Source organism: Salvia miltiorrhiza, chromosome 4 (genome assembly GCF_028751815.1).
Source record: "Salvia miltiorrhiza cultivar Shanhuang (shh) chromosome 4, IMPLAD_Smil_shh, whole genome shotgun sequence".
Classification (NCBI taxonomy): Eukaryota; Viridiplantae; Streptophyta; class Magnoliopsida; order Lamiales; family Lamiaceae; genus Salvia; species Salvia miltiorrhiza.
This window is the reverse complement of record NC_080390.1, coordinates 52,605,197-52,631,568: the sequence shown is the minus strand read 5'-3', so window position 1 is coordinate 52,631,568 and position 26,372 is coordinate 52,605,197. Positions and strand designations below refer to the sequence as shown.

The 26,372-nt window shown below is 36.8% G+C and overlaps 3 protein-coding genes across 5 annotated transcripts; 1 reads left to right on the top strand and 2 right to left on the bottom strand.

Annotated features, from left to right (window-relative positions):
• Positions 1-388: 388 nt before the first annotated feature.
• On the bottom strand, positions 389-1,904 carry LOC131020487 (E3 ubiquitin-protein ligase PUB23-like). Its single transcript, XM_057949334.1, has one exon. The coding sequence runs from the start codon at positions 1,784-1,786 to the stop codon at positions 557-559; it is 1,230 nt and encodes a 409-aa protein (XP_057805317.1). The 5' UTR covers positions 1,787-1,904; the 3' UTR covers positions 389-556.
• A 5,729-nt stretch (positions 1,905-7,633) lies between these two features.
• LOC131020485 (probable ethanolamine kinase) lies at positions 7,634-16,032 on the bottom strand. 2 transcript variants are annotated; one of them, XM_057949330.1, is made up of 11 exons: positions 15,873-16,032; positions 14,309-14,400; positions 14,018-14,124; positions 13,731-13,836; positions 10,902-11,024; positions 10,694-10,785; positions 10,010-10,094; positions 8,525-8,630; positions 8,358-8,424; positions 8,024-8,116; positions 7,634-7,943 (listed from the first exon to the last, which is right to left on the bottom strand). In XM_057949330.1, exons 1-11 carry the CDS (start codon positions 15,995-15,997, stop codon positions 7,824-7,826), a joined length of 1,116 nt encoding a protein of 371 aa, XP_057805313.1. In that variant the 5' UTR covers positions 15,998-16,032; the 3' UTR covers positions 7,634-7,823. The 2 variants fall into 2 exon arrangements, with proteins under 2 accessions (XP_057805313.1, XP_057805314.1); XM_057949331.1 differs by lacking the exon at positions 7,634-7,943 and having other exon boundaries at positions 8,073-8,213.
• A 232-nt stretch (positions 16,033-16,264) lies between these two features.
• On the top strand, positions 16,265-25,547 carry LOC131020486 (uncharacterized). Of its 2 annotated transcripts, none has more exons than XM_057949332.1 (9): positions 16,265-16,423; positions 16,577-16,683; positions 16,785-16,913; positions 17,709-17,827; positions 18,150-18,231; positions 19,360-19,419; positions 19,511-19,618; positions 24,838-24,883; positions 25,182-25,547. In XM_057949332.1, exons 2-9 carry the CDS (start codon positions 16,606-16,608, stop codon positions 25,394-25,396), a joined length of 837 nt encoding a protein of 278 aa, XP_057805315.1. In that variant the 5' UTR covers positions 16,265-16,423; positions 16,577-16,605; the 3' UTR covers positions 25,397-25,547. The 2 variants fall into 2 exon arrangements, with proteins under 2 accessions (XP_057805315.1, XP_057805316.1); XM_057949333.1 differs by having other exon boundaries at positions 16,285-16,423; positions 16,599-16,683.
• Positions 25,548-26,372: the final 825 nt, after the last annotated feature.

Below are 26,372 nucleotides of genomic sequence, written 5' to 3'. Positions count from 1 at the left end.
CTATTTAGTTGCAAATTTAACAATGTAGAATATATTATCATACAAATTTTATAAAATCGTGTAATAGTTGTAAAAATCACGTGTTTATACATTGTGTGTAACAATGTAAAAAAATATTTAATAGCAAAAAAATATGTAAAGTGTGTAACGGTTACACAATTTTCGTGATTATAACATAGTTTTGCAAAATTATGTAAATTGATGAAAATGTATAAAATTGTATTATACGATACAAAAATATATATTTTGGTCAAAATGACTATAATTTTTTATAATTTTATCTATATAAATTTTCTTTTACTATGGGATTTTGGTTAAAATAGAGTCGATGCCTCAATATTGTAAATGCATATATGATGAAAAGGCGTGAGCGTCGTATACATATATCTTTGGAATTCCTAAAATCTTGATAATCAGAATTCTTGAATAATGTCTCCGAAAATGGGCAGTTCCTGCCCCTGGTACCAATTCTATCATCTAAAAATCAAATATTATTCACATGTTTTGGGAAAAGTTTAATTTCCAAGTGAAAAAACAGAAAACCTAAAGTTGTTTGTCAAGAGGGATAGGAAGAAATCAAATTGTAGGGTATGCAAGGCGAAGTCCTCCATGCCCTCGCATGCGCCTTCAAAATCTCCCTCGCTTTCTCCTTGGTCTTGGCCCCACAATCCACCTGCATCACCAGGCACAGCTTCGCTACCACCCCGCTCTGCATCATCTCCGCCAGCACCGCCGCCGTGGCCGAGAACCTCGACACCGAATGCAGGATCCTCACCGCCCTCTCGCTCGCCCCCTGCGACACCCTCAGTATCTTCTTCGACACCACTGCCAGCCCCGCCGCGTGCCCCAGCAGCTCCGACCTCCCGTCCGCGCACTGGCATACCATGTCCACCACCGTCAGCATCATCTCACACGCCCTCTTCTCGCTCGTATCCAGGAGAAGGTCGATCACCACCGCCACCACTCCGGCCTCCACCGCCTTCATCCGGTTCCGCCCCCACGGGCAGGCCGCCATCAGCACTTTCAGCGCCGACTTCCTGCCCTTCCTCGAGATGTCTTCCGCCTTCAAAATCTTAACTATCTCCGAGAAGAATTCGGGTTTTAGGGTTATGAGCAGAGACGGATCGGCGACCTCCAGCATCGATTTGAGTAGCATGATGGCGTAGGATTGCGACTCGTAGCTCCCAATCTGCATGATTAGGGTTAGGGCTTCGACGAATGCGGCGGTGCAGAGGGGTTTGAGGGCGGATTCCGGCAGCTGTAGGGCGTAGATGATGCTCAGCGCGTCCTCTGATGTTTTCTGGAAATCGGATAATTGGTCGTGGGAGGAGGATTTGGTGACGATGAGGGCGGCGAGAAACTCGGGGACGCCGGCGGCGGCCATGCAGCGCTTGTTGGTGAGGTTGTCGGAGGCGATGGATTTGAGGGTTTGGAGGGCCTGGGATTGGAGGTGGGGGCGGGAGGCCTGGGAGAGGATGTGGAGGAGGTGGGGGCGGGTGAGGGGGGCCTTGGGGGTGGGGAGGCGCTGGACGCCGTGGGTGGCGTGGAGGGTGCACCACGACTGGATGAGGCGGCGGAGGGTGATGTTGGGGGTCAGCTCGAGGTTGTCGAGATGCTGCTTCGTGGCTGGGCAGCTTGCCTTCTTCTGTGTGAATACCCATTTCTCGATGCTCTCTCTCTCGTAGGTGATGCCCGTCGACACTGTCACTGGATCTCGCATGATGTCCAGACTGATGGGGCACAGGAAGTAAGGTGGGATCTCGATTTCAATTTCAATTTCTGCCATTGATGAACGAATTGAAGCTCTTCTTCTTTGATTTATTTGTCGAGGCGTAGTAGCTTTTTGAGATATGAGATGAGTAGGAGGAAGATGAAGTTTATTTGATGAGGTTTTGGATTTGGGAGGGTTGGGTCTTATATATGTGGAGAGAGAGAGAGAGAGAGAGGGATTCAACGTTTGTCAAAGTCAAAACACGGAAAAATTGTGTGGAGTATGTGTGTTGCTGGAGGAAGAGAGATGGAGAGAGAGAGATTAGCATGTTTATTTAAAAGTGTGTTGGGATTGGACCGAGACTTTTCAAAGGTACTTACACCCAGTCGAATGTGTGTGCAATTGTATGGGTGTGTGGTTTGACTTTGCATATGAGGAGTTGAAGAGAGCACGTGATGATTCATTTCTTGCTCGTGCTCAATTTAGTAATTAACATTGATGGTTTTGCTTTTTGGATTGGGATGTAAGTGGATAAAATTCCATACTTATCCCATCAACTATCACAGCTGCTTTCTGGAATTCACCAAAGATATATACTATAATTCATACTTGGTGTTCTACTGCATGCCTCGTTTCACGTTGAACATAAATTAACGGTTACAGTGCATGGTTTCCAATTATACACATGCATACTTAAGTGGAGTCAGGGGGCTCCTTTAAATTATTAAATTATTAGTATTTTGTACGAATTATATGTACATCAGTAACACAATAATAATATACTCTAATGTACATGATAAATGTGGTATTTTTTGTCTATCTATAATAAGTGTGGTTTTTCTATTTTATTATATATACTTTATATTTGTACTCTAATTTACACACAATATTTAGAAATAATTCATCTCAAAAATTATTTATTAATTAACTAACAAATCAATTTGACGAGTTCTTTTTTACACTTTATATATATATATATATATATATATATATATATTCTAATATTTTTTTCTTGAAATTCGTGTCATCTCATCCACACCACACTTATTGAGGATGGAGGAGTATTAAATTATTAGACAATTTTTTGTGTACAATTTGAATGCACGATGACATTATTTTAATTAGATTTGATTAAAGTTTATTAATCTTCAATTAAAATTTAATTAAAACAAATGCATCGAAGTGTGTCTCGAATTATTAAGTTATTTGACTCTGTTTGAAAATTTTATTGACATTATTTGATACTGGAAGATATTCTATCTAGAAATTTAAACTTAAATAAAGAGATTTTATACCAAATTATAAAAGTGCAACAACCAAACGTATATAAAAATAAGTTGCAACGAAGATAGAATCTGCAATAATATAATGTGAAAATGAGACACCTAAGCAAAGATCTGGAACACAATTAAAGTAATATGCATATGTAACCTTTGCTTTTCTTAATGTCAAAATTTAAATTAGTAATAAACAAAATAGAAGTCGCGCGTGGCTATGAGTTATGAGCACGATGCATGTATTTGGCTACCGACAAGAATTGGTGGAATGGTGGGTACAAAACTAAAGAAAAAATAAATAACAAAAAAAAAAGAAAGAAAGATCGACAGAAATGGTTTCATATTTGGCTGCTGGAGATTCGCTGTCTGGACCGAGCTGGTTCGGGGCCGGTTCAATTGACCAAGCCCACCAGCTGGAATCGGCTCCCTTGTAGCAACTTGCACTTGCAACTTCAATTTTTCTCTTTAATTTTGTCAACTCAAATTTAAAGGTTGACTTTTTATTAGAAATCCGGAATAAAGTTTTTATTAACAAAAGTCAACTTAAAGTGGGGGTTGACATAATAATAATAATAATAATAATGGCCTTTCCTATATAACAAAAAAAATTATATTCATATAAATAAAAATTTAAAAATAGTAGTAGTCATTTTTTGCTATTAAGCACCTACGATACATGCTTAATATGTGTCAATTTTTTTAAGAATAATTTTATTTTCAAATAAATATTACTATATTATAGAATTATGTGCAAATTATGTTAAACTATCATACTCCCTCCGTCTCACAAAAACATGAACATTTAGAAATGACACGAGTTTTAAAAAGTATTATTGTGAGTAGAAAATGGATCTCACTTTATAAAAAATAGAGGTAAAAAGCAAAGGGATTGTAGTGGGGTAGTGTACAAAAATAAAAGTATTCATGTTTTGATGAGACCGCCCAAAATGACAAAATATTCATATTTTTATGAGACGGGGGAGTATTTTATTAGCTTTATTTAGTTTTCCAATACTACTATAGTTTGCAATAAATTTATATTCTCCACAATAATTAAAGATAGTAGAATTAAATTTTTTATTTATTCGAGCATAATATATAATACATGCATAATTCCATAGACTAAAGAAGTTATTCGAGTTTAGACTACTTGTACAAAATTAAGATTGCAAACAACTTTTTATTTAAAATAATTACGGTAGCAAACTTAGAATTGTACCAAAGTAAACGCCGGTGGCCATAAACATGTGTTATATTGCGTGGAATCTCTGTTTCCTTGTGACTAATTCTTTTTTCTTTTTCCTTCATCGATTCCAACAGTTTTAAAATTACGGCGCAGTTAGCTTTTCATATTTTGGAACCACATGTTTTACGTCAAGAGCTAACATATGGGCCTACATGTTAAAGCAATATTAGTACACGCAAGCAATGACGAGCACGACAATTCTAATACCCATATTCATTTAAAATGAGAATATCAACTAATTAATTAAATAGTTTTGTTTTGTGTGCTATATGTTTAAAGTATCAAAAAACACATGAGATCATCTAGTATTGTTAATGATTTACCTCTTTCAATGTTGTAGCTAGAGATGCCCCCAGTCCATTGGGTTTCGGACTAGCCTTATCGGATTTTGGATTAATTGGGTACGGGTTAATCGGGCTGGGGATTTTATCGGGTTATATAAATTTTCAACCCTAACCCTAATTGTTCGGGTTTCAGGCTAGCCTATCGGGCTAGTCGGCTTAAATGCGTAAAATAAAATAATCATTTGTATTTTGTTATTTTTAATGATCTAAATAATGTATAAAATATACATAGAAATCAAAGATATAAATTATATAGCAAGCATGAAATGCAAAAATATAAGATATTGAAAAAAACATCAAGATTGCATAACATATAAAATAAGTTGGTAACAATAAAATGTTCAACTTTATTAACGAAAAAACTATAAAATATCCAACAATAGTTTGAATTCATAGTAGCAAAGCATCTAAAAAATACAGAAAAGTGAAATGATGAGACTTTATAATATTTTATCATTTTTTTATTTTTTATATCTAAATATTTAATATTAAGTATTCGGATTTTGGGCTAGCCCATCGGGTTAGTCGGGCCGGCCCTATTGGATGTCGGGCTATTCGGTTACGAATTAATCGGATTGTAATTTTTATCGGGTTGAAAATATTCAATCCTAACCCTCTCGGATGGCGGATTAATCGGGTCAGCCCACGAATTTCGGGTTAGATTGACATCCTAGCTGTAGCCACTGTCATGATTCACAAACTCACAATATTATCACTTAGTCAATGGCGGTGCTAAAAAATGACCAAGACGGACTAGATGCATATCATAGCATTATGAATTTGAATTTTATGAAAATAGAATATTCATGCACTAATAAAATAGTGTCATTTATCAATAATAGGATAAATGAACGTGCATCTCTTTCTCATTTCTTTTATTTTGTGGAGACAGGTTGGAGCGACGACGCGATGGAGATAGTCTAAAAGAACAGTTCATCGAAAAAAAATTAGTTGATCATTTTGTTCTTGGTATCAACTTATTTATTACTTCCTCCGTTCACGATATCGTTTCCACTTTATAAACGATACAGATTTTAATAAATAAAAGTGACGGTATTAATAAATAAAAATAATCATTTGTTTACAAAAAATAAATCAATCAAATCATAATAGGGTTTTAGAGGGTTCGACCTGCGCAATTTTTATTCGAAATAACTGTAACTTTTCTTTAGATTAATTATCACCTTTTATAAAATAAATAATTTTAGAAACTAATTAATATACAGTGAATTTCGAACCTGAAATGTTTGGTCTCAGACATTTAACCACTTGCTGCATCGTGAATCAGTAACAAGGATTTGGGTTCACTGAAGTTTTTGTCCAAAGTAATTAGATGGAGAAATTTTAGTGTGGAGATTTTCATGCATGTGTCCTTGTATGATAGTATGAAATTGGAATTTCGGTGTCAATTCAACACAGTTTACAAAACCTTTGAAATCCTAAAATCTTGATTGTTTCACTATGAGATAAATTTAGGCAACAAGAATGAGATTGCATGAGGAAGGTAAGTGTAATTGCACCATTCATTTGTGAATGTGAAATCCCAATATCGACGGTGGTTTTGCGACTTATCCCTATTTATTTATTTAGGGGAACCCACCCGACCCGGCCCGACAGATATTTTCCTAGAGAAAATTTCCTGTAGATTTATTCATACCAAAAATTGACTAGGTAAATTTGTTTTTCTTCTAAATCTTGACCGAGTAGATTATGAGCTTATAAAAGACCAAAAATGATAGTACGTGTTTTCAAATGTAGATTGAGTCGATACAAATTTGATATGAAAATTGATAATGAAGCAAAACTCAGTTGATAAAACGCTTTCCCTCTAGCCATGAGGTCGAGAGAGTACACACAACACCTATTCCTTCTTATCAAAAGCTAACTAGAGTTATTCCATTACAAACACATGTGGAATGGAGGGCTGCAGTATAAACACTTCTTAACATATAAAATACGAACTAGCTAAAATATATGAATTCTATGTAGAACACATATGAATTCATCCAACAAGGTGATGAATCAGCCGAATCTAAGAGTGAAAATGGTTCATATTTTATATTCTAAAAGGTATTTTTATTTTGCCCACCCCTATATAACCCCTATATATATATACATATAATCTTCAATTTATCTTAAAGAGTAAGCTGAAATAGAAATTTTATTAAAAAGAAAATAAAAGAAACCTAAACCATAAGAGCACAAGCGCAATTGAGGGCCGGGCCTCGTTAAAATCTTATTAAGGAAAAAATCTTAACGTGGAAAAAAGAGAGCCCGTTTAGAAGAAAGACGAAACAGAAAAGAGAAAGGAAAGAAACAGGCAGAGAACGGGGAAAGAGCCCCTCAAAGGCTCCAACCGAAATACAAAATAATTGTAAAATTACGAACTCATAAAAATAAGTCAATACAAATACAATAATTCACCTTGTGAATAAACAATAATCATTTGCACAAGCTTTTGCCCAATGCCCACCTTAAGTAGCAGCTGCGCCAGATTTTCCTCATTAAAAAGTACAAAATCTCTTGTACACCCAGGTATACCGTACATCTGAGTTGACCTATACCTAAATCCTAACTCGCATACTAATTTAATTTTGCATTTTGACCCAAATCGTATAAATGACACTATTCAGTTATACAAATGTCACTGCTTATAATTGACATTATTCAATTATATAAATGACACCATAATATTTTAAAATGTTATAGTTCCATTTTCAATCTTATAGTATTATTTAAAAAATATTATAATATCATTTACAATCCTATAGTGTCAATTACATGAAGTGTCATTTATATTTTTGAATAGTGTTAATTATACACAATGTCATTTAGAATGTTATAGTGTCATTTATACGCACTTTCATTTGTATAACAAAATAATATCAATTACAGACAGTATTATTTGTATAATCGAATAATGTCATTTACACAATTTGAGTCAGAATGCGAATTTGGATCAAGACGCGAGTCAGGATCTAGGTACGGGTCAACCCGAATGTATGGTACACCCGGGTGTACCCAAGACCACCTCTTAAAAAAGAAGAAGAAATAATTGAAGAAACTACTAATTTGAGGACCAACTAAATAACTCCGTGCGTCGTTTCTCCAAACAAGGTGGTAAAGCTACAAACTTTATTCATCAATGTTCAACAGAATCTGCTAAAAAAAATCAAAGTACAACAGAATGTGCAACTAAAAGCAGAATATTTTACAACGACATCCGTGCATGCTGCACGGTAGATTTAACGACTTTGAAAATATGACTGTGCCAGCGAAAAGCACTTGTCCTTCTGCTTCTTGTATTCGTTGTAGCGCAGGAAGAAGTAACTCAGATAATCAAAATCGATAGGAGACATTTTTGCCTGTCACAAACGAGGCGAAAACTTCATACCAAATACTATACTCATTCGAATTTAGAAGCACATATGAGAATCACCAGTACCTGGATTAAAGCCCACAGTGCCCAATACAGGTGTGAAGCTAGCATGTAGATACTTGTTTCCGCGTAAAGACCATCAAGCGCCTCGTTGGAGATCTGACATTTTTGTGCCGTTGTCCATTAGATTATCAACTTGGAAAGTCATACATAATCATCATGCTCATATCTGAGCTCATTGTCCCAATAAGCAAGGCTGAATAAGTAAAAATCATGTGCAAATTTACTCCAGACGTGATGTTCATTGCAGAGGAGGCAGAGAGAAAATGATGAAATAAAGAATGGAGAAGATTCAAGCCCCCTGATTATATAGCATGATGATGGATCACTTTTCACGTACCTCATGCGGGCTATCAGGTTTTAGATAGTGCCTGAAGAAGTTGAATTGTTCATCTTGACTTGGGTATCTGAGGCAGCAACAAGTCCAACAATGAAACTGTATCTTCGTATCAGTCGCAAAGGAAAAAGCAACTCTTAACATAAAGTTTAACGAGGTCAGAGACATACAAGTTGTAGTCACAGTCGTAGCCAGCATATTCGTTGAAGTGATTTCCAAGGTCGAAGCCTCTGTAATTGTATGACCCATACTCGAAGTCGATGAAGTAGAGCTTACCTGAAAATCTCAAGGATCCAAGGAGGTCAGGAGGATGAAAATAATATCAATGGGTATGATAAAAGCAGCGGATAATATCTTATAAACTGTCCAAGAAAGAGTTTTCATTCCTTGAGTTTTGACTGCTTGATTGAGAAACGCAATTACCATATAGTAGCAACATATTCCAGTCTTGTTTTTCTTTTCAATCTCAATATAATGATTCCCATTTATAGAATCTAATTCCAGAAATGTTCGCCACCATTAGATTGTTAATGTATAAATAAAACCTATGGCCTGACAAGCATCAATGATATCAATGGCGGATGGTGGGTCATGGCGGCTTGCTGAAAAACACCATAAGGTTAATGCAGACGGCATGGCGGGTTGTGGTGGATGCGTGGGCGATTAAATAAAATATATCTATATATATATATATATATATATATATATATATATATATATATTATGTGAGAAATAATAAGGTAGAACTGCAGAAATTAATAAAATAATAGAAAACTTAGCATCTTAATTTATAAACTCATAAACCATAAGTCCATAACATGTATATAAATAAGTATGATTAGTGAAAGCCTCTCCTCATCAATCCCAACATAATTATCTTCTCCATTATCATCCAATGAAGCAAATCCCTCTTCCTCTTCTCCTTCAGATGGACGGTGACTGTACTAATGCATGCTGTCTCATTGATATAAACAACAATTGAATAAAAGAAGAAATATATTATTTCGAAATTAATAAACAAATTATTTAAAAAGTTTCAATTTTCCATTCCATACTGGAAAAGAAAAAAAACAGGTCCAAAATGGGAAAAGATCTGCTGCCCACGTCGCCTATGGTCGCCGCAGGGTCGTCGGGGGCTTGGGTGAAAAAGGGAGGGATTGGACGAGAAATTAGAGAGAGGGAGAGTGAAGTCGAGCAGCCAGGGTTCAAGTCTAAACTCTAATTTCTTGGGTAAGTTGGGTCGGGTTTGGGTCAACTTGACACAGAAATGTATTCTTTTCTCTCTTAAAAAGAAAAAAAAAAATCAGCTGTGTCGCCTGTAACCCGCCATATCCACCATGGCCATGGGGTGGCGGATTCCTCAAAAACTGCCACCGCCATCTGCCATGGTGCCGCCATGGCAGAGATTTAACATCATTGTCAAGCATAAAGGACCAAGGTAGTATATATCGTTCTTGTATTTTTTCGCACCACAGCACTCACATATATGGCTATATCAGCTGTGCATTTATATAGGCTTAAAATATAAAAAGGTAAAATAATCTAAAGCACAGCCCAAAGATTTTCCAAATACACCCATACACAGAAAGCCAGCTAGGCAGCAAGAAAGATGGAATAATTCATAAGATTTTGGAAAATTATGCAAAGTATGTTACCTTCATCTTCATTAAGCATTAAATTCCCAGAAAGCAGATCATTATGACAAAATAGAACAGGAGCATTGAAACGATCTGCCATTGCCTGTACCAAAAACATATTTAGTTTATGAATAAAAATAGTTTTTTGACCAAAGTGAAATTCAAACCATAAAAGTACATCAGGTTTTTATTCTCCAAATGTGGACGACTTCTCTGTATTTGGCTACTACTGGTTTGGAAAAGAAGGAAACGAGAAACTGCTAAAAGCAATAAGCTTCAATCCTTTTATTCTTCTATTCATAATGATGCAAAAGGGATTTCACAAACTTACCAAACAAATATAAAGGTTACAAACCTATTTGGAAGAAAACTAATTTTTCATAAAAAAGACAGTATACATGCAAAGTAAATCATATCATTCAAATAAGGATTCGAGCAATAGACTTTTGATATGAAATCAAGTAGCTGCTCTTTCTGTGAAAAAACAAGTAACATGACAATAGAAGGGTAAAGCAACAAAGACAGATTCCTATGTCACCATCATGTTATGTTTGATGAGGGGAAAAGTATACCAAGACTTTTAAGAAATAGAAGATACTTTCTGGTTGTTACAACATGAGCTTAGCAGCAACCATGACTTCTCAAGCAAAAAAGAGGACAGTCACCAAGCTTATCATACGCAGGATGTAAGCAGAAGACTACCTTGAGGTCATTGATTTCTTGATTAATTTCATCGAATGAAATCATCTTATACTTCTTTTGCTTCTCGCTATCATCAAACTCGAGGGTCAGTGCTGCATGCAAGATGAGATTAAAAGAAAAGGTACAGTCATAAATAGTCAGGATGAAACTAAAATCAATCATGGGAATCTAGATTTACTTTTTTACTAGAAAGATTATCATAGAACACCTCTTGTGAAGAACTTGGAGATGTCATTCCACAGTTGGGGTTCTCTAGAACCAGGAATTTCCACCTCATGGAATCTTCGCAGCTGTTTAGCGATTTCTGCTACCAGCTTTGGTTGTCGCATGTCTGAAAAGTGAAGGTTAGTGTTAACCTAGAGTGAAAAAATTAACAAAATAAGTTGACATTAAGCTGAGTTCAATATCCAATAATGGAAATATTTGTAGGAATGAACTCAAACATTCAGACGTGATGACATGTTTCTTTTTTTTCTTTTTTACTGATGAGTGCCAAGGTCTGTGGTAAGCATGCACGAATATAGATTTTTATCAATAAATAAAGTTTCACAATTTAGTAAAACCACCAACATTTTTTAGCAAAATGAGGAACAAAAGAAGGTAAGATGTAGAAAGCTAAGGAGGTCAGAATAGTGGCTCACAACCTAATTAGGTTAGTCACTTGCACACTCAGGTGACAACCATTTTCAATCAATATCGATGAATTAGACCGTTCTCAATCTTTATTAAATTTAAAAACCCACATCAAACATTTATTGGAGGCACTGCCTGCATGTTCAGACATACAGCAATACCACAACATGCATAGTCATGAAACATGATCAAGCATATGATGCCAATCATAAAACACGTAGATATTGGTAGGCCATTCCACAAATCAAGAACCAACATTTCAGATATGGAGTGGACTACACTGACACATTTGCTCCGGTAGCGAAACTCAATACAGTAAGGGTTCTATTGTCTATTGCTCCAAACCTAGATTGACCACTTCACCAACTGGATGCGGAGTACTTAAGAAGGAAGTGTTTATGAAACCTTCTCCTAGCATTGAGACAGTTTGGTTCCCAAGTGTGCTTGTTAAAAAAGGCTCTATATGGCTTGAAGCACTCATCTCGAGTTTGGTTTGAAAGATTTACAAGTACAGTGAAACAACAACGAAATTCTCAAGGTCAAACTTATCACACTTTATTCTTTAAAAGGAAGAAAAGTGGGAAGATGACTGTTTTGCTTGTCTATGTTGATGACATTATCATCATGGGCATGATCATGAAGAAATCAACAGCTTGAAGGTGAGGTTGGCACAAGAATTTGGGATCAAAATCTTGGGGCCGGCCCGCTGAAGTATATCTTGGGAATGGAAGTTGCAAGATCAAAGAAGGGGATTGCGGAAAGCCAAAAGAAATATGTTCTTGATTTCCTTTCTGACACAGGTATGACAGGTTGTAAGCCGGCTGACACACCTGTAGATCCCAATGAAAACTTAGTGACATCGGAGGTGATCCAGTTGATGTTGGGAGGCATCAAAGATTGGTCGGAAAGTTAATCTATGTCTCATACAAGGCCTGATATTGCTTTCGCATAAGTTTGACCAGCCAATTTATGGACCCTCCTAAGAAGATTCACTTGGAAGCAGCTTACTGCATTTTGAGATACCTCAAGAGTCAAGGGATCTCCAGGAAAGAGACCATTGTTTGAGAAGAAAACTCAAAAAATGTTTAAGTGTTTACTGATGCAGATTGGGCAGGTTCGGTTACTGATAGAAGGTCTACTGGTGGATACTGCTTAGTTTGTTTGGGGAAATCTAGTGACTTGGCAGAGTAAAAAGCAAAATGTAGTGGCTCAGAGCAGTGATGAGGCAGAGTCCCATGGTATGGCTAATGGAATTTGTGAATCAATCTGGCTCAAACGAGTACTAGAGAAGCTACAGTTACCCCGGGATGGTTCTATGAAACTATACTGCGACAACAAGGCTGCTATCAGCATTGCTAGCAATACGGTGCAGCATGATAGCACTAAATATGTGGAAGTTGACCGTCATTTCATCAAGGAAAAGCTAGATTGCTAGAAAATGGAGTAATATGCATACTGTACATTCCAACAACAGAACAAGTAGCTGATATCCATATCATTACAAAAGGATTGTTCAAGCTAAGTTTTGATGGAATCATAAGCAAGTTGGGTCTAGTAGATACATGTGTCCCAACCTGGGGAGGGGGGTATCAGTTTATATATAAAACGAAAGTGAATATTCTGGAATTAGGGAGTTAATATAAATGTAAATTGGTAGGAATTAGTTTTCAGATTTCTAGTGATTACGTTTCCTCTAAATAAGAAAACATGTGTACTTAAACTTAGCCCTGTAACTTTCTCAAGCAAATCAGAAAATAATTTCCTATTTCCTCAAAGCTATATTTTACAGAAAAGTAGTAATACATTATGCTTAAGAAGTTGATAATTATAATTATGACACAATTGGTTATTGTAAATTGAACAATAATCGGCACACAATTGATATTAGGTCTGAGATAATAATTGTACAAAGTTGGGAAGATAAAACGAGCATTTCTAATGGAAATAGATCAAACAAACATGGCTCCGAATTTAAGAAGGGTGTAAAGCATTAAAATGGCTCTTAGAAATGGGACCAGACAAAGACCTAAGTCCTAAGTAATGCATTTATTCATGAAAACACTTGGAAAGTAAAATATACCCCAGATTTGGACCATAACTTCTCAGATTCCACCATATCCATATATATCACAAAGGAACCAAGTTACTCTAGTTTCTTAATTCTTACCACAACAAACTGAAAAAACATAACATCCAGAAGCCAGAACATGAATGACATGATCACTAAAAATGGGACAATAAAGTTGTCTACGAAGAAACAAAAATGTGCGATTTTGTCCAATTGACCTTGCGACTTGATTAAGTACTAATCTTCAACATTCTTTTTAGTATCAAGAGGAGAAGACCTATCATGGAGGAGGAGGTAATGCCAATTTCTGATAGATGGTTTATTCAAAATGCTTACCTGATGGAGTAAGTGTACGAGCATCAATAAATGATTGCACCATTCCATTCCCAAAAACACCCAGCAACTTGGCACCAAATCCCGCTGCTGAGAGGTGTGGGATAGCCTAAAGAAGTATGATATTTTAATTATGATCCGAATCAACTAAAAAGGAACGGAAATATATGCAATATGTTTGAAGTTTGAAGTAAGGAAGCACGATATGTATGGTTCAACTCATTCTAGTCATTTGCAAGTGTAGTGAAGTAATTAACTAGGAAATCCTTTTCAGAAAGACCACAGTGTACCTGCAGTTCCCTTTGACGATCAATCACATATTCAGTATTTGGACCATATAATCTAACTGTCGTACTGACAGCACTTCCATCTTTTTCTCTCACAGAAACCTTGAGTACTGTTGAAACAGCAGAAAATCCATGAATTTTTTTTACTATACTACACAGAAAACCACTATTTTCTCAAGCAGCTCAATGAGATTTCTTCATATTTCAGATGTATTACTAAAATATCTAACTCTTCAAACTTCCAACAACCAAGAAGAATAGACACTGTTATTGGAAGACAAAAAAGATACGCACACAGATTTGTGATGCCACCAGACACTGTCTCAAGGGAGAAATCTGACTCATCCAACTTTGACCATTGTTTGAATAAATCTTTGAAAAGCTCCCTGCCAAGATTCATTTATTCGAAAGGGTAAGAGAAATGAATCACAACCAGATAAGAGCAGCATCCTCAAACAAGATATTACCAGAATCCAACTCTTATTACTTAAAAGGCTAAATCCAGATAACACGTAAAATAAAATGACAGCTCACAACCTTTTGCTTCACGGCATACTGGTTACATAGAATACAGAAACTACATAGATATTTTTGAATTTTGGATCGATGATAACTAAAAACATTTTTTCATTTCAGGAGATATTGACAAAATGAATTTTAGCATTGGATTTATATCCCTGCACAAAGAAAGTTCGCATTGAGGGCATTTCATGTCTAGTGTATGTGTATCCACAGGCTCCGAACTAGTGCCTAGTACCTTAAGGCAAGAAGTATGCCCAGGAAATAGCCCAGGAATGATCTATGACAATTTAAGACTGTCCACACTGAGTCGGACAGTAACCACTACTAGTTGTTGTATTTTTCATGTTGCCACCATAAACTTTCTAGTATTATTTTGCTTGTCACAAGGAGGGAGGCAATCCAACAGTTGGAATAGCCAAAACATGGTTTTCAAATAGAGGTTCCATCTAAGTCCGTAACTTAGTTACAGCCATCAAAAGGTCTTGTGATACTGATATAGAAGAATAACACATACAGAAAAAGCTCTAGCCTATGAATAGGGCATGAAGGGAACAAGTGAACTAAAAAGGTAGGTAGCATTCACGTCAAAGTCCTACAGTTGCTTGTTCTTGAGGACTCACCAACATCTTTCTCCAAACTCTATCTTTGGACCCTTATCGCTAACCATTGGTGGTAGACTACCAAACACTCATCACCAACCTACCTTAAAATCTCCAACTTTCTAGTAGCCAAAATTACAATACTTTTAAGACAAGGAAATCAGTACATTATCTTCTTACAACACCCTGATATCTTGGTTCAAGATTTATAGTATCATTTTTGTTCACATCGATAGACAACCATCTCATACTTGAAATGTGACAACTAAATATATCATTCACAAAATGGAAGCTTAAAATAAGTAATTTGATATTCAACCAACCAAAGATCTTTCTCTTTTATTTCGTTCTCTTAAAAGTCAATCACCCTGTAATTTTGGAGATTCACAATATTACTCCTTTTGACACGTTAACATCCTTTGTGCATTGACTAAGAACAGTTGATGAAGTTACTCATAATCAAAGGAGGAAACATAATATGGATATAAATCTTATCATAAACTAGCACCTCTCTGCAGCTCAACAATACGAACAAATCAACAACAATTCTCAAACTTGAGCGACAAATACTTGGACATGATGCAGCATACGGCGTTCATACACTGTACAACATACACCAAAACCTCCGCGTTGAGCAGGAAACTATAACAGGCAATTCAGCTATTCTAAAACGGATGCAACAAAGTAAACGTTCACGATGATCAACAGAAATGCGAGGAAGAATAAAAAATACTGACACGATGCGGGGCTTCATTGCAGGCAGAGAGAGGGAGTGGTCGATGGTGAGAGAAGACGACGGAATCTCGGAGCTGTGCGTCTCCGCCACTTCCGTCGCGTTCCAAATCTTATGCGCCGCCCCCATTGATGGAGAAGAATCGCAATTCGAGCAACGGCTTGGTTTGAGCAAGCAGAACTCGAGGAAGGAAAAGGATTTTAGTATAGTTTCCTAAAATTTTCCTCGATCTGTGCCAAAAACAACAAGAAGAAGAATGACAACCCGGGAACGCGGATTCGTTTTTGTGTGTTTTTTTTCGTTCATTTTCATTTTCATAATAAATATATCTGCCTCCTCTGACCAATAATATTACGGAATGACTTAAATACCCCTCGATTTCTTGCACGGCATACTCAGTTACGCGCCACCAATTTGACTTTTGAGGCGTATCGAAATTAGCTCTTTTGGGAAACCTCAATTAATATCTCACGCTCGCCGCCGTCTCAGCCGTGTCCCCTCCCCGGCAGCCGCAGCCGTTGTCCAGCCCTAATTTCTACGAGAAGTCTTGAAATTGTATTTCTCTTGCTCTTTTTTTGATGTGCAATTATTTTATTAACTGATTATACATGTATCTGATTTTAAACATCTATATTGGTTTTCAGTTTTGGTTCTGGTTCATTTTTTCTTTTTTTCATATGCCTAATCAGACATGTCTTACTATTTTAGCTCACATCTGGTTCTGCAATAGGTGAAAAATGTTCAAAGCATTCCGTTGGAAGCCTTCTTATAGGCAACTCTCTGCAGTTGTTGTTTCTCCCCAATTCAATTTGTGGGTGAGTTCTTTATCATGATATTGATACTGGGAAATTTAATTATTTTCTTGGTTATTTATTTATTGTATCCTGACCATGCTTCTCTTTGATTTCTTTCACAGAGAGGAATGCATAGTAGGTCTAAGAAGGCAATGGAGTTCGTAGCCAAAGGATTTAGTGCTTTGCAGGAAGTTGACAGAGTTATTGATTATTGTGAGCGTAATGATCAGCGTCTCATCCCTTTGCTTAGGGTAATTTTCATGCTTGAATGAAAATAACACGATCAGAATCGATAACTTCATCTCGTTCAATAGCGTGTTATATGTGTTGCATTGCTAAAACATCTGTAGAAGGAGGATGGGGCTACGGATGTGCTTTCAGGCTCCTTTCTCAAGAGCTTATAAGTTGTTAAAGTATTTGGATAATTGTGCTTATGAGCTAGACACAGAATTTTGTGCTAGAGAGATAAAATTGAAGAGAGATGAACTTGAAAGGGCACACGATGGCAATAAAAAATTATAGTTGAAAAATATTTATAAAATGATTGTTGTATATAAGATTATGAAAAAATAAATTGTGGTAGATGAACTTATATTATGAGGACCTTATTATTTGTTGCGGAGCTTATAAGCTCTTGGAGCTTATTTTTACAGTTTATAAGTTGTTTAGGAACTTATTTTATCAAGTACTTTGACGGAGTTTATAAGCTCATAAACAACTTATAAGCTCTTTTAATGAGCTTATAAGCTTAGCAAAACACCCTCTAGATTGACTACTACTGCATTCAGTAAATCCCTGAAATTAATGCTTCGGTCATGTTTGTTGTGATTCTATTTGTGGAGTTCAAGTCTTTATAAAACAATGTCATTTTCAAGATTTTAGATGTTTAGACTGGTGAACATTGTTCTGTAACTTCCGTTAGTTGGCTTTGGTGTCTCTATCTGTCTCGAAAACTTGCGCTGTATCTAATCACATGTTAACCTAGATGTCTGTCAAATTAAACCTTCCATTAGCTAAACCACTTTCTTTCTTTTGCTTGTTGTCAGGCAGCAAAGCAACATTTTGAGTTGGCTCTTGAAGCTGACAACTCGAGCACTAATGCTAGATATTGGCTTGCTAAAGTGCATCTCAAATACCAGTTCTGCCCTGGTGCATGTAAACCTGTGTAGGACACAACCTTTTTTTTGCCACCGTCTTTGTCTTTGTGGCTGCTCCTGCATTTACTGCATTTGATATTGCTTAATTAGCCATGTCTCAAAAAGCTCTAGTCTGCTTCTCCTTGCATTCAAACAACTTTTTTCCCCATAAATTAGGATATACTTTTTGCCTTTTATATGGTTACTTCTATTTGTATCGTTCAATTCTCATCTACTTGAACTGTTGCTTTGACTTCAATTGTTCTTTAGCCATGATATTACACGAGTAAACATTTATAAAATATGTTATGTGAGCTTGCTACATTTATTTACACCTGCTTTTAAAATCAGAGGGGCTGCATTGCTAGTGGAAGCTGCTGAGATGGGCAATCCTAATGCACAATATGATCTTGCCTGCCACCTAAGAGCTGAGGTTAGATTTCCTCGTAAACCAAAAAATCTGACTTGTTATCTCAACTCTTTGCTGTTTAAAATTGAGAAATTTAAACAATAAAAGACAGTAGTTCCACAAACTACTTATCTTGTTTGAATCACTCTGATGTTATGTACTTATTTTTGGCTCTCCTCAGTCCAATTTTCTATAAAATTCAAGGAGCTTTGATCCACAATTCTTCAATGTGTTCTAAAGAAATATACAAAAATACCTCTTGCCATTGTTCAATCTCAGATTATTCGACTTTGTTTTTGGGCTGACTTTATCTAAGTTCAACCAGACTGGAAAAGGTTTTGATCTGGACCGTAAATATCTCAATGTGGATCCAAACTTGATTCTGCCTTTAAAATGAGCCATCTCTTTATGAATGAAACATACATTTTACAAGAGAAAGTATGAATTTTGCAACAGTGGGTCATCTTTCACAGTTGAGAAGTTTTAACTGAAAAAATGTCACAAATATGTTTTTCTTTTATTGGAATATACATGTTGTTAGGTGTTTTAGACAGATAGCAGTAATCTGATCCACAATAAAATTAATGGAGTAAAGATGTATTTGACCCTAAACTAAGAATAATTTAGGTGTATTATAGTTACTATCATGTGGATTCTTTTCTACGTCATTTGCATGTTACCTTCATCATCTTAAATCTTCTAGAGCAGCTATAGCTTTAATTTGTTGAAGCATAATTCATAGGAAGGTACTCAAAATTGGAATTATTTCAAAGAATATTTCATGGCGCAGAGCAACCCGAGTCCTGAGTCAACTTTCCAGGACTTAATGAGTCACAAAAGTGAGTCAAAACATCCCCAACTGAAAAACAATCACACGATAATTTCACACACACACACACAAACAGGTGTGAGAAAAATGTAGAAGAAATGGGAGTCTTCTGTACTATACTTTAGTAACCCATATCTCCACTTAATTGAATAAACACATCTCCTTAGGAGAACTGATAAATGAGTTTGTAACTATATTGGAATTGTAGTTTCATGACCAAACTATTGCATGCATTTGTTCCTTTACCTTATCTTATTCCAAAGATAGGAGTCAGTCTTCTGAATCTTCATAATGTCGTTAGACTCGTTACAATATTTTGACAGGACCGTCTTGCACAATCGGCGCAGAAAGCTATGTATTATCTGCAGAAGGCAGTTGACCAGGTAAATTTTGTGATGGTGTTTCCAATGCACTTTTCAATTCTTCTTGTTACATATGGTGTTTGAAATCTTACTAGAACTTGCGACATTCTAGTTGCATCCTGGTGCTCTCTATCTCTTAGGAGCTATATACTTGACTGGGGATTGTGTGAACCAGGACATTTCGTCTGCCATTTGGTGTTTCCACAGAGCAGCAGAAAAGGTAGTCCAACTCTGCATGTTGAGATATACTCCCTCCCTCCCACAATTTAGTATCCATTGAGAATGGCACGGGTTTCAATAAAGTGGTTGAGTGTGTTGTGAGTGGAATAAGGGTCTTGTTATGAATAGTAATAAGTATTCCACATTGGTTTAGTGTTCCTAGTTGTGATAGTACTCTTACATATAAATATGTACTCTTTTCTCCAATATAAATACACCTTCCTACTTCTTCTTCTTCAATATGTTTTATATCTTTATTCTCTACATGGTATCAGAGCATGTTAGATACCTGATAATTTTTTCTACTGTACGTATTTATGAATAGTATTGTACGTATTTATGAATAGTACTTTACGTATTTATGAATAGTTTTTTTTTTTTTTTTTCTATTCCTATAAGTATGCTCTGTGGTTGCAGCATTGTCTGATCTTCCACATCAGAAAATTTTGTTCTTCTTTGTTTTCCTTCATCTCTCCCTCTCTAGCTTTTGTTCTCAGCCACCGCTGCTGTCTATTCTCTATATAGAGTTTCAGTTTTTTAATCCTTTTACATCATGTCTGATTCAAAATCCGCTGCCCTAGGAACCACCATAAAATTGAATGGTTCCAATTATCTTCTCTGGTCTCGTGCCTTTCTATTGTTCTTAGGCTCTCAGAAAAAGAAAACACATGTTCTAAGTGATCCAGTTGCTTCTACGGATCTCAAATATGATGCCTGGAGTGCCGACGATTGTGCTGTCATGACTTGGCTTTTGAATAGTCTTGAAGACTCTGTTAGTAAGAATATCATGTTCTTAGAAACTGCTAAGGACATGTGGGATACATTGCGGCAGATGTATTCCAATGACAAGAACGTATCTCGTGTCTTCGAGTTATATGAGAAACTTTTCTCTCATACTCAGTCTGGCCAATCAGTTAATGACTATTTCTCTACACTCAAGGGACTTGCTGATGAAATTCTTGTTTATCATCCACTATCCTGTTCTGTCACTCAGCGGGCCACACAGTGGGAAGAGTTCATGGTTGCCAAATTCTTATCAGGTTTGGATGCTGATCTCCGACCAGTTCGTGACAGCCTGTTATCAAGTGATAATGTTCCATTATTATCCAATGCCTTATCTCGTGTGTTGCGGGTTTCCACTGGTCGTACCGATGATGCTACTTCACCTAATTCTTCTGCCATGGCTGCTCGCGGTCAGAATTCTCATGTTAATGCCTCTTTTTCGCCCTCCAGCCAGGCTGTTCAGAATCAAAATTATGCTCACGGTCAAAATTCTTACGGTGGTCGTGGTCGTGGCCGTAGTGGTGAACGAGGTCGTGGCCGAGGTCACGGTTCTGATCGTTATTGTGAGTATTGCCACCGAACCAACCACACTTCTGAAAATTGTTGGAAAACCTTTGGCAAACCAGGTCGGGCTCATACAGTTGTTCCTGATCCTCAGTCTTCCTCCAGTGATGATACGGTCTCGCTCTCACGGGCTCAATACGACAAACTGATCCAATCCATCAATTTGTCATCTGGTACTGCTCCATCTACTAGTGCAGCCTCTCCTATAGTTGCTTCTGCAGGTGCGTTTGCAGTGTCTCATGGTAAGTCTTGGTTGGTAGATTCTGGTGCCTCTGTCCATATTACTGGTACTAAATCTCTTTTGACATCTTTTACTCCTTCATCCTTACCTTCTGTCCGTGTCGCTGATGGCACCTATTCTTCGGTGACGGGGAGTGGTGTTGTCCGTCCTACTCCTCAATTAACTCTTAACAATGTCATGTTTGCTTCTAAATTTCCCGTTAGCTTATTATCGGTTAGTCAACTTACCAAAACTCACAATTGCTCTGTCACCTTTTTTCCTACCTTTGTTACCTTTCAGGACCTGCAGACGAAGAAGACGATTGGTGGAGGACATGAGCGTGACGGGGTTTACTACTTGGATTATGGTATTCCGGCACCTTCGCGTGCTCTCTCTGCCACCGTGACTCCATATCAGTGGCATTGTCGCCTTGGTCATCCGTCGCCGTCTAGTCTTCGCAGTTTAATTCCTACTTCGTCTGTTGAATTTCAATGTGAGTCTTGTGAGTTGGGCAAGCACCATCGCACATCTTTTCCTTCTAGAATTGATAAACGTAGTTCTTTTGCTTTTGAGCTTGTTCATTGTGATGTTTGGGGTCAGAGTCGAGTTGAGTCTAGAGGGGGTTTCAGATATTTTATGGTCTTGGTTGATGATTATTCGCGTATGACATGGGTGTATTTGCTCAAACAGAGAACTGGAGTCCCTGCTATACTAAACTCTTTTTATCATGAAATAAAAACTCAATATTCTGTCGATTTGCGTATTCTTTGCACTGATAATGCTCTTGAATTCACTCAAAAATCTATTTCATCTTTTTGTGATTCTCGTGGCATAATTCATCAAACTTCCTGCTCACATACTTCCCAACAAAATGGAGTTGCAGAACGAAAACACCGTCATATTTTGGATGTTGCTCGTACTCTTATGTCTCATATGCGGGTTTCTAAGTGGTTATGGGGTGATGCTGTTCTTACGGCATGTTTTCTCATTAATAGAATGCCTTCTAGTGTGCTTCATGGAGATATTCCTTTTTCGTATCTTCATCCTGACAAACCTCTTTACCCTGTCCCTCCTCGCATTTTTGGGTGTGTTTGTTTTGTTCATGATCTAAGTCCTGGGTTAGATAAGTTATCTCCTCGTTCTATTAAGTGTGTTTTTCTCGGGTATTCTAGAACACAGAAAGGGTATAGATGTCTTGACCCTCTTACCAAACGTCACTATGTCTGTGCCGATGTCACCTTCTTTGAATCTCTTCCTTTTTTTCCTCATACTAGCACTACTTCTCAAAATAAGTTACAATCTGCTCCTTTGCCTATACCGGCGATAGTTTCTCCTCCTACTCAACCCTTACAAGTGTATACCCGTCGTCCTCGTCCCGCACCAGTTCCAGAGACTGTTGTTGAACCGGCCTCATGTTCTCCACCCGAGTTATCTTCTTCTGCAGATTCTGAGGATGACCAACCTGCCAACACAGATGACTTACCTATCGCTATACGCAAAGGTAAACGTACTTGTACCACTCGCCATCCAATGTCTAACTATGTCTCTTTTGCCTGTTTGAGTCTTTCTTTTCGGTCTTTTGCTCTTTCCCTTTTCTCTACAGATATTCCAACTTCTTACCTTGAGGCACTCAAACATCCGCATTGGAAGGCTGCTATGGATGAGGAGATGTGTGCCCTTTTATCTCGTGGCACTTGGGTTCTAGCAACTGCTCCTGTTTCTGCTGTTATTGTTTCTTGTCGTTGGGTGTTCACTATCAAGTTTCTTGCTGATGGTACCATTGATCGGTACAAAGCCCGCCTTGTAGCAAAAGGTTTTACACAGACTTATGGTGTGGATTACTTTGAGACATTCTCTCCCACCGCTCGCTTGAACTCCATTCGCATCTTGTTCTCCTTGGCTGTTAATCTTTCTTGGCCTATGTATCAGCTTGATGTGAAGAATGCTTTTCTCTATGGCGATATATCTCCAACTGTTTATATGGAGCAACCTCCTGGGTATGTTGCTCAGGGGGAGGATTCTACTAAGGTGTGTTGTCTTAAGAAGGCTATTTATGGTCTTAAGCAAAGTCCGAAGGCATGGTTTGACAAGTTTAGTAGTGTTCTCAGCAAAATTGGGTTTAAGCAATGCAAGTCTGACCACTCTGTTTTTGTGCGCCATCAAGCCTCTGGAATTGTCATTCTCGTTGTCTATGTCGATGACATCCTTATATCTGGGAGTGATGTACAAGGAATTGCTGATACAAAGGCATACTTGCAAGAACAATTCGTTATTAAGGATTTGGGACGTCCCAAGTACTTCTTGGGAATTGAAATTGCTCACAGCAAGTATGGAATTTCTCTGTCTCAGCAGAAGTATGCTACTGATTTACTTAAAGAAACCGGGTTGTTGGGAACGAAGCCGGTTGATACTCCTATGGATATTGACCCGAATGTCTGGGATGAGAGTGAAGATTTCTTGGAGGACAAAGCTAAGTACAGACGTCTTGTTGGGAAACTTATCTACTTGACAGTGACACGGCCTGATATTTCTTTTGCGGTTGGTTTGGTTAGTCGTTTCTTGGATAAGCCTAAACAAGTTCATTGGGAAGCTGCTATTCGAATTCTTCGATATATCAAGAAATCTCTGGGAAAAGGATTGTTCTTTAAAAAAAATGGTCATCTAAAAATTGAAGGGTACTCTGATGCTGATTATGCTGGCTCTAAAATTGATCGGAAATCGACATCTGGATACTGTACTTACTTGGGTGGAAATTTGATAACTTGGAGGAGCAAGAAACAACAAACAGTTGCTAGATCTTCAGCCGAGGCTGAGTATAGAGCTATGGCTCATACTGCAACTGAGATGATTGGTGTGAAGAATCTGCTTGGGGAATTAGGATTCACTTTCAATGAACCATTACCCATGCACTGTGATAACCAAGCAGCTATTTACATTGCTAACAATCCAGTTTTTCATGAACGGACTAAACATATTGAGGTTGACTGCCATTTCATTCGTGAGTGTGTATTGAACCAAACTATTTCTACTCCGTTCACTTCTTCGTCAGATCAAATTGCTGATATCTTCACTAAACCGTTGGGAGGCAAGCGTTTCTCTGAGTTGTGTATCAAGCTGGATATGATTAACATATATGCTCCAGCTTGAGGGGGAGTGTTATGAATAGTAATAAGTATTCCACATTGGTTTAGTGTTCCTAGTTGTGATAGTACTCTTACATATAAATATGTACTCTTTTCTCCAATATAAATACACCTTCCTACTTCTTCTTCTTCAATATGTTTTATATCTTTATTCTCTACAGGTCTCACCTTTATGAGAGTGTTAAATTGATTAAGTTGAGTAAATGGTCCACATCTTATAGGATTGTGTGGAGTACTTTTACTAAAAAATAGAAAGGGATACTAAATTGGGGAACAGACTAAAATAGAAATATGGATACTAAATTGTGGGATGGAGAGAGTATCAGCTATTTATTTTCAAGCAATAACATTTCTAATCTGTCTAAGCTGCTTTAGTGCATTGATTTCAAATGGCTTATTTAAAATCATCATGTTTTAAAGATATGACTTAGATGTCTCGGACCAGAGGGGTTTTGAATATCTATATCCTGCAAGGCTGCAAAACTAACTTTCTCGCCTTGATTCATTCAGGGTCATGCTGGTGCTGCCATAGCCTACGGATCTCTTCTCCTTGCAGGTGTGCTCTTTCACATGTAAAGAAATAATTTCAGATTCGTGTAGCATTGGGTTGATTATTTGATTGATGGGTTATAAATGTTTCCGCTCCTTGCCGGCTTGTTCTATCATAAAAATGTTAATAACATCCACACACGCCAAAAAAGATGTTAATAAAGGATTTGATCTTCGCTGGCTTGTGAGTTTTCCAGCTGATTGAAGTTGTGTTAGCTTTTCGTTGAGATGTGGTTGATATTCAGGAAGATCTTTCCGTTTTGTTTATTGCTTGTTAGTAAACATTCTGGTGACAAATGTTTTAGGTGTTCGACTTCCCGAATCCGTAACCAAATTCAATGTGAAGAAAGCGTCCTCAATCAGAAAACAGAGGGACGATTCTGGATCCGATGAGTATAATCCAGTTGAGATGGCAAGAGATCAATTTGAAATTGCTGCTAATGCAGGATGTGATCTTGGATTGAAATGGTTGAAACTTCTTGACGAGGAAGAGAAGAAGAAAAGCATGTCGAGCTCTTAATGTAGGTCTTAATACATAAGATTTACCTACCTTTGATAATTCTGGCCTTGATAGCTTATAAACTGTTGGGAACTCCTTGTAACGAAGATGGGATAAATAACAAAAAAGTGGGGATCACTAAAATAAGATAATTTCTTTTCATTTTTTCTTATTCCTCATTTTCTTATAATTGTAACTAAAGAGAGCGTAATAAGTCGTGTAATGTTATTCTATAAAAATAAGTTATGTAATGACATACGCAATAAAAGAACTCAAGGTATGTGCTGTGATGAATTTTAATCACAACAAAATAAACATGAAAAATAAAGAAAAAATCGTAAGAATCTATTAAAAAAGGGATTCCGGCGAGGGATATGAAGGATTTCGAGAGGATCTATGAAGCCTAAGTTTTCCAGTTGAATTCCCGGTTAAAAGTAAGAATTATCGACGAGAACGTGATTATAATGATGAAATCGTACGATTTTTAAGAGTGAACGTAAAATGTGATTTGAGGAGAGAGCGAAAAGGAGAATTGTTGTTGAATACTATGAGTACAAAATGAGTGAAAATTGATAATATGTGCTTAAGCTATAAGAATACATTCTTTATAGAAAACTAGTACATCCTTCCGTGCGATGCACGGAACATGACATAATTGTTTTATATTTTATATTATATAAAATATCAAAATATTAGTATTTATGAGTTAAATTAATTGATAACAAAAATATAATTTATAGTATTAGTTAAATTGTTTAAAACTAAAATATAAATTAAAAAAGTACTATAATATAAAATCATAAAAATTATTAACTTTCAGATACTTCATTTTTATAACATATCGAAATTACAAAATTATAGAAAATGACTTCAGCAAACTATTAGCATGAGAATACAAATGACTAAAAGATCAGAGAGAATGCAACTCTTGCCTAAGTAAAAATACGATACCTAAATATCGAAATCATAATCATAAACAAAACCTAAAACTTCTAAG

What these genes read in the sequence shown, in the direction of transcription:
- LOC131020486 (XM_057949332.1), top strand. Translation starts at nt 16,606, where the DNA reads ATGTTCAAAGCATTCCGTTGGAAGCCTTCTTATAGGCAACTCTCTGCA. An exon ending in CCTGCCACCTAAGAGCTGAG is followed by an intron (nt 18,232 to 19,359) that starts GTTAGATTTCCT and finishes ATATTTTGACAG; the next exon opens with GACCGTCTTGCACAATCGGC. An exon ending in TCCACAGAGCAGCAGAAAAG is followed by an intron (nt 19,619 to 24,837) that starts GTAGTCCAACTC and finishes TGATTCATTCAG; the next exon opens with GGTCATGCTGGTGCTGCCAT.
- LOC131020487 (XM_057949334.1), bottom strand. Translation starts at nt 1,786, where the DNA reads ATGGCAGAAATTGAAATTGAAATCGAGATCCCACCTTACTTCCTGTGC.
- LOC131020485 (XM_057949330.1), bottom strand. Translation starts at nt 15,997, where the DNA reads ATGGGGGCGGCGCATAAGATTTGGAACGCGACGGAAGTGGCGGAGACG. An exon ending in CTCCAAGTTCTTCACAAGAG is followed by an intron (nt 10,786 to 10,901) that starts GTGTTCTATGAT and finishes TCTTGCATGCAG; the next exon opens with CACTGACCCTCGAGTTTGAT. An exon ending in TACGACTGTGACTACAACTT is followed by an intron (nt 8,425 to 8,524) that starts GTATGTCTCTGA and finishes TTGCTGCCTCAG; the next exon opens with ATACCCAAGTCAAGATGAAC.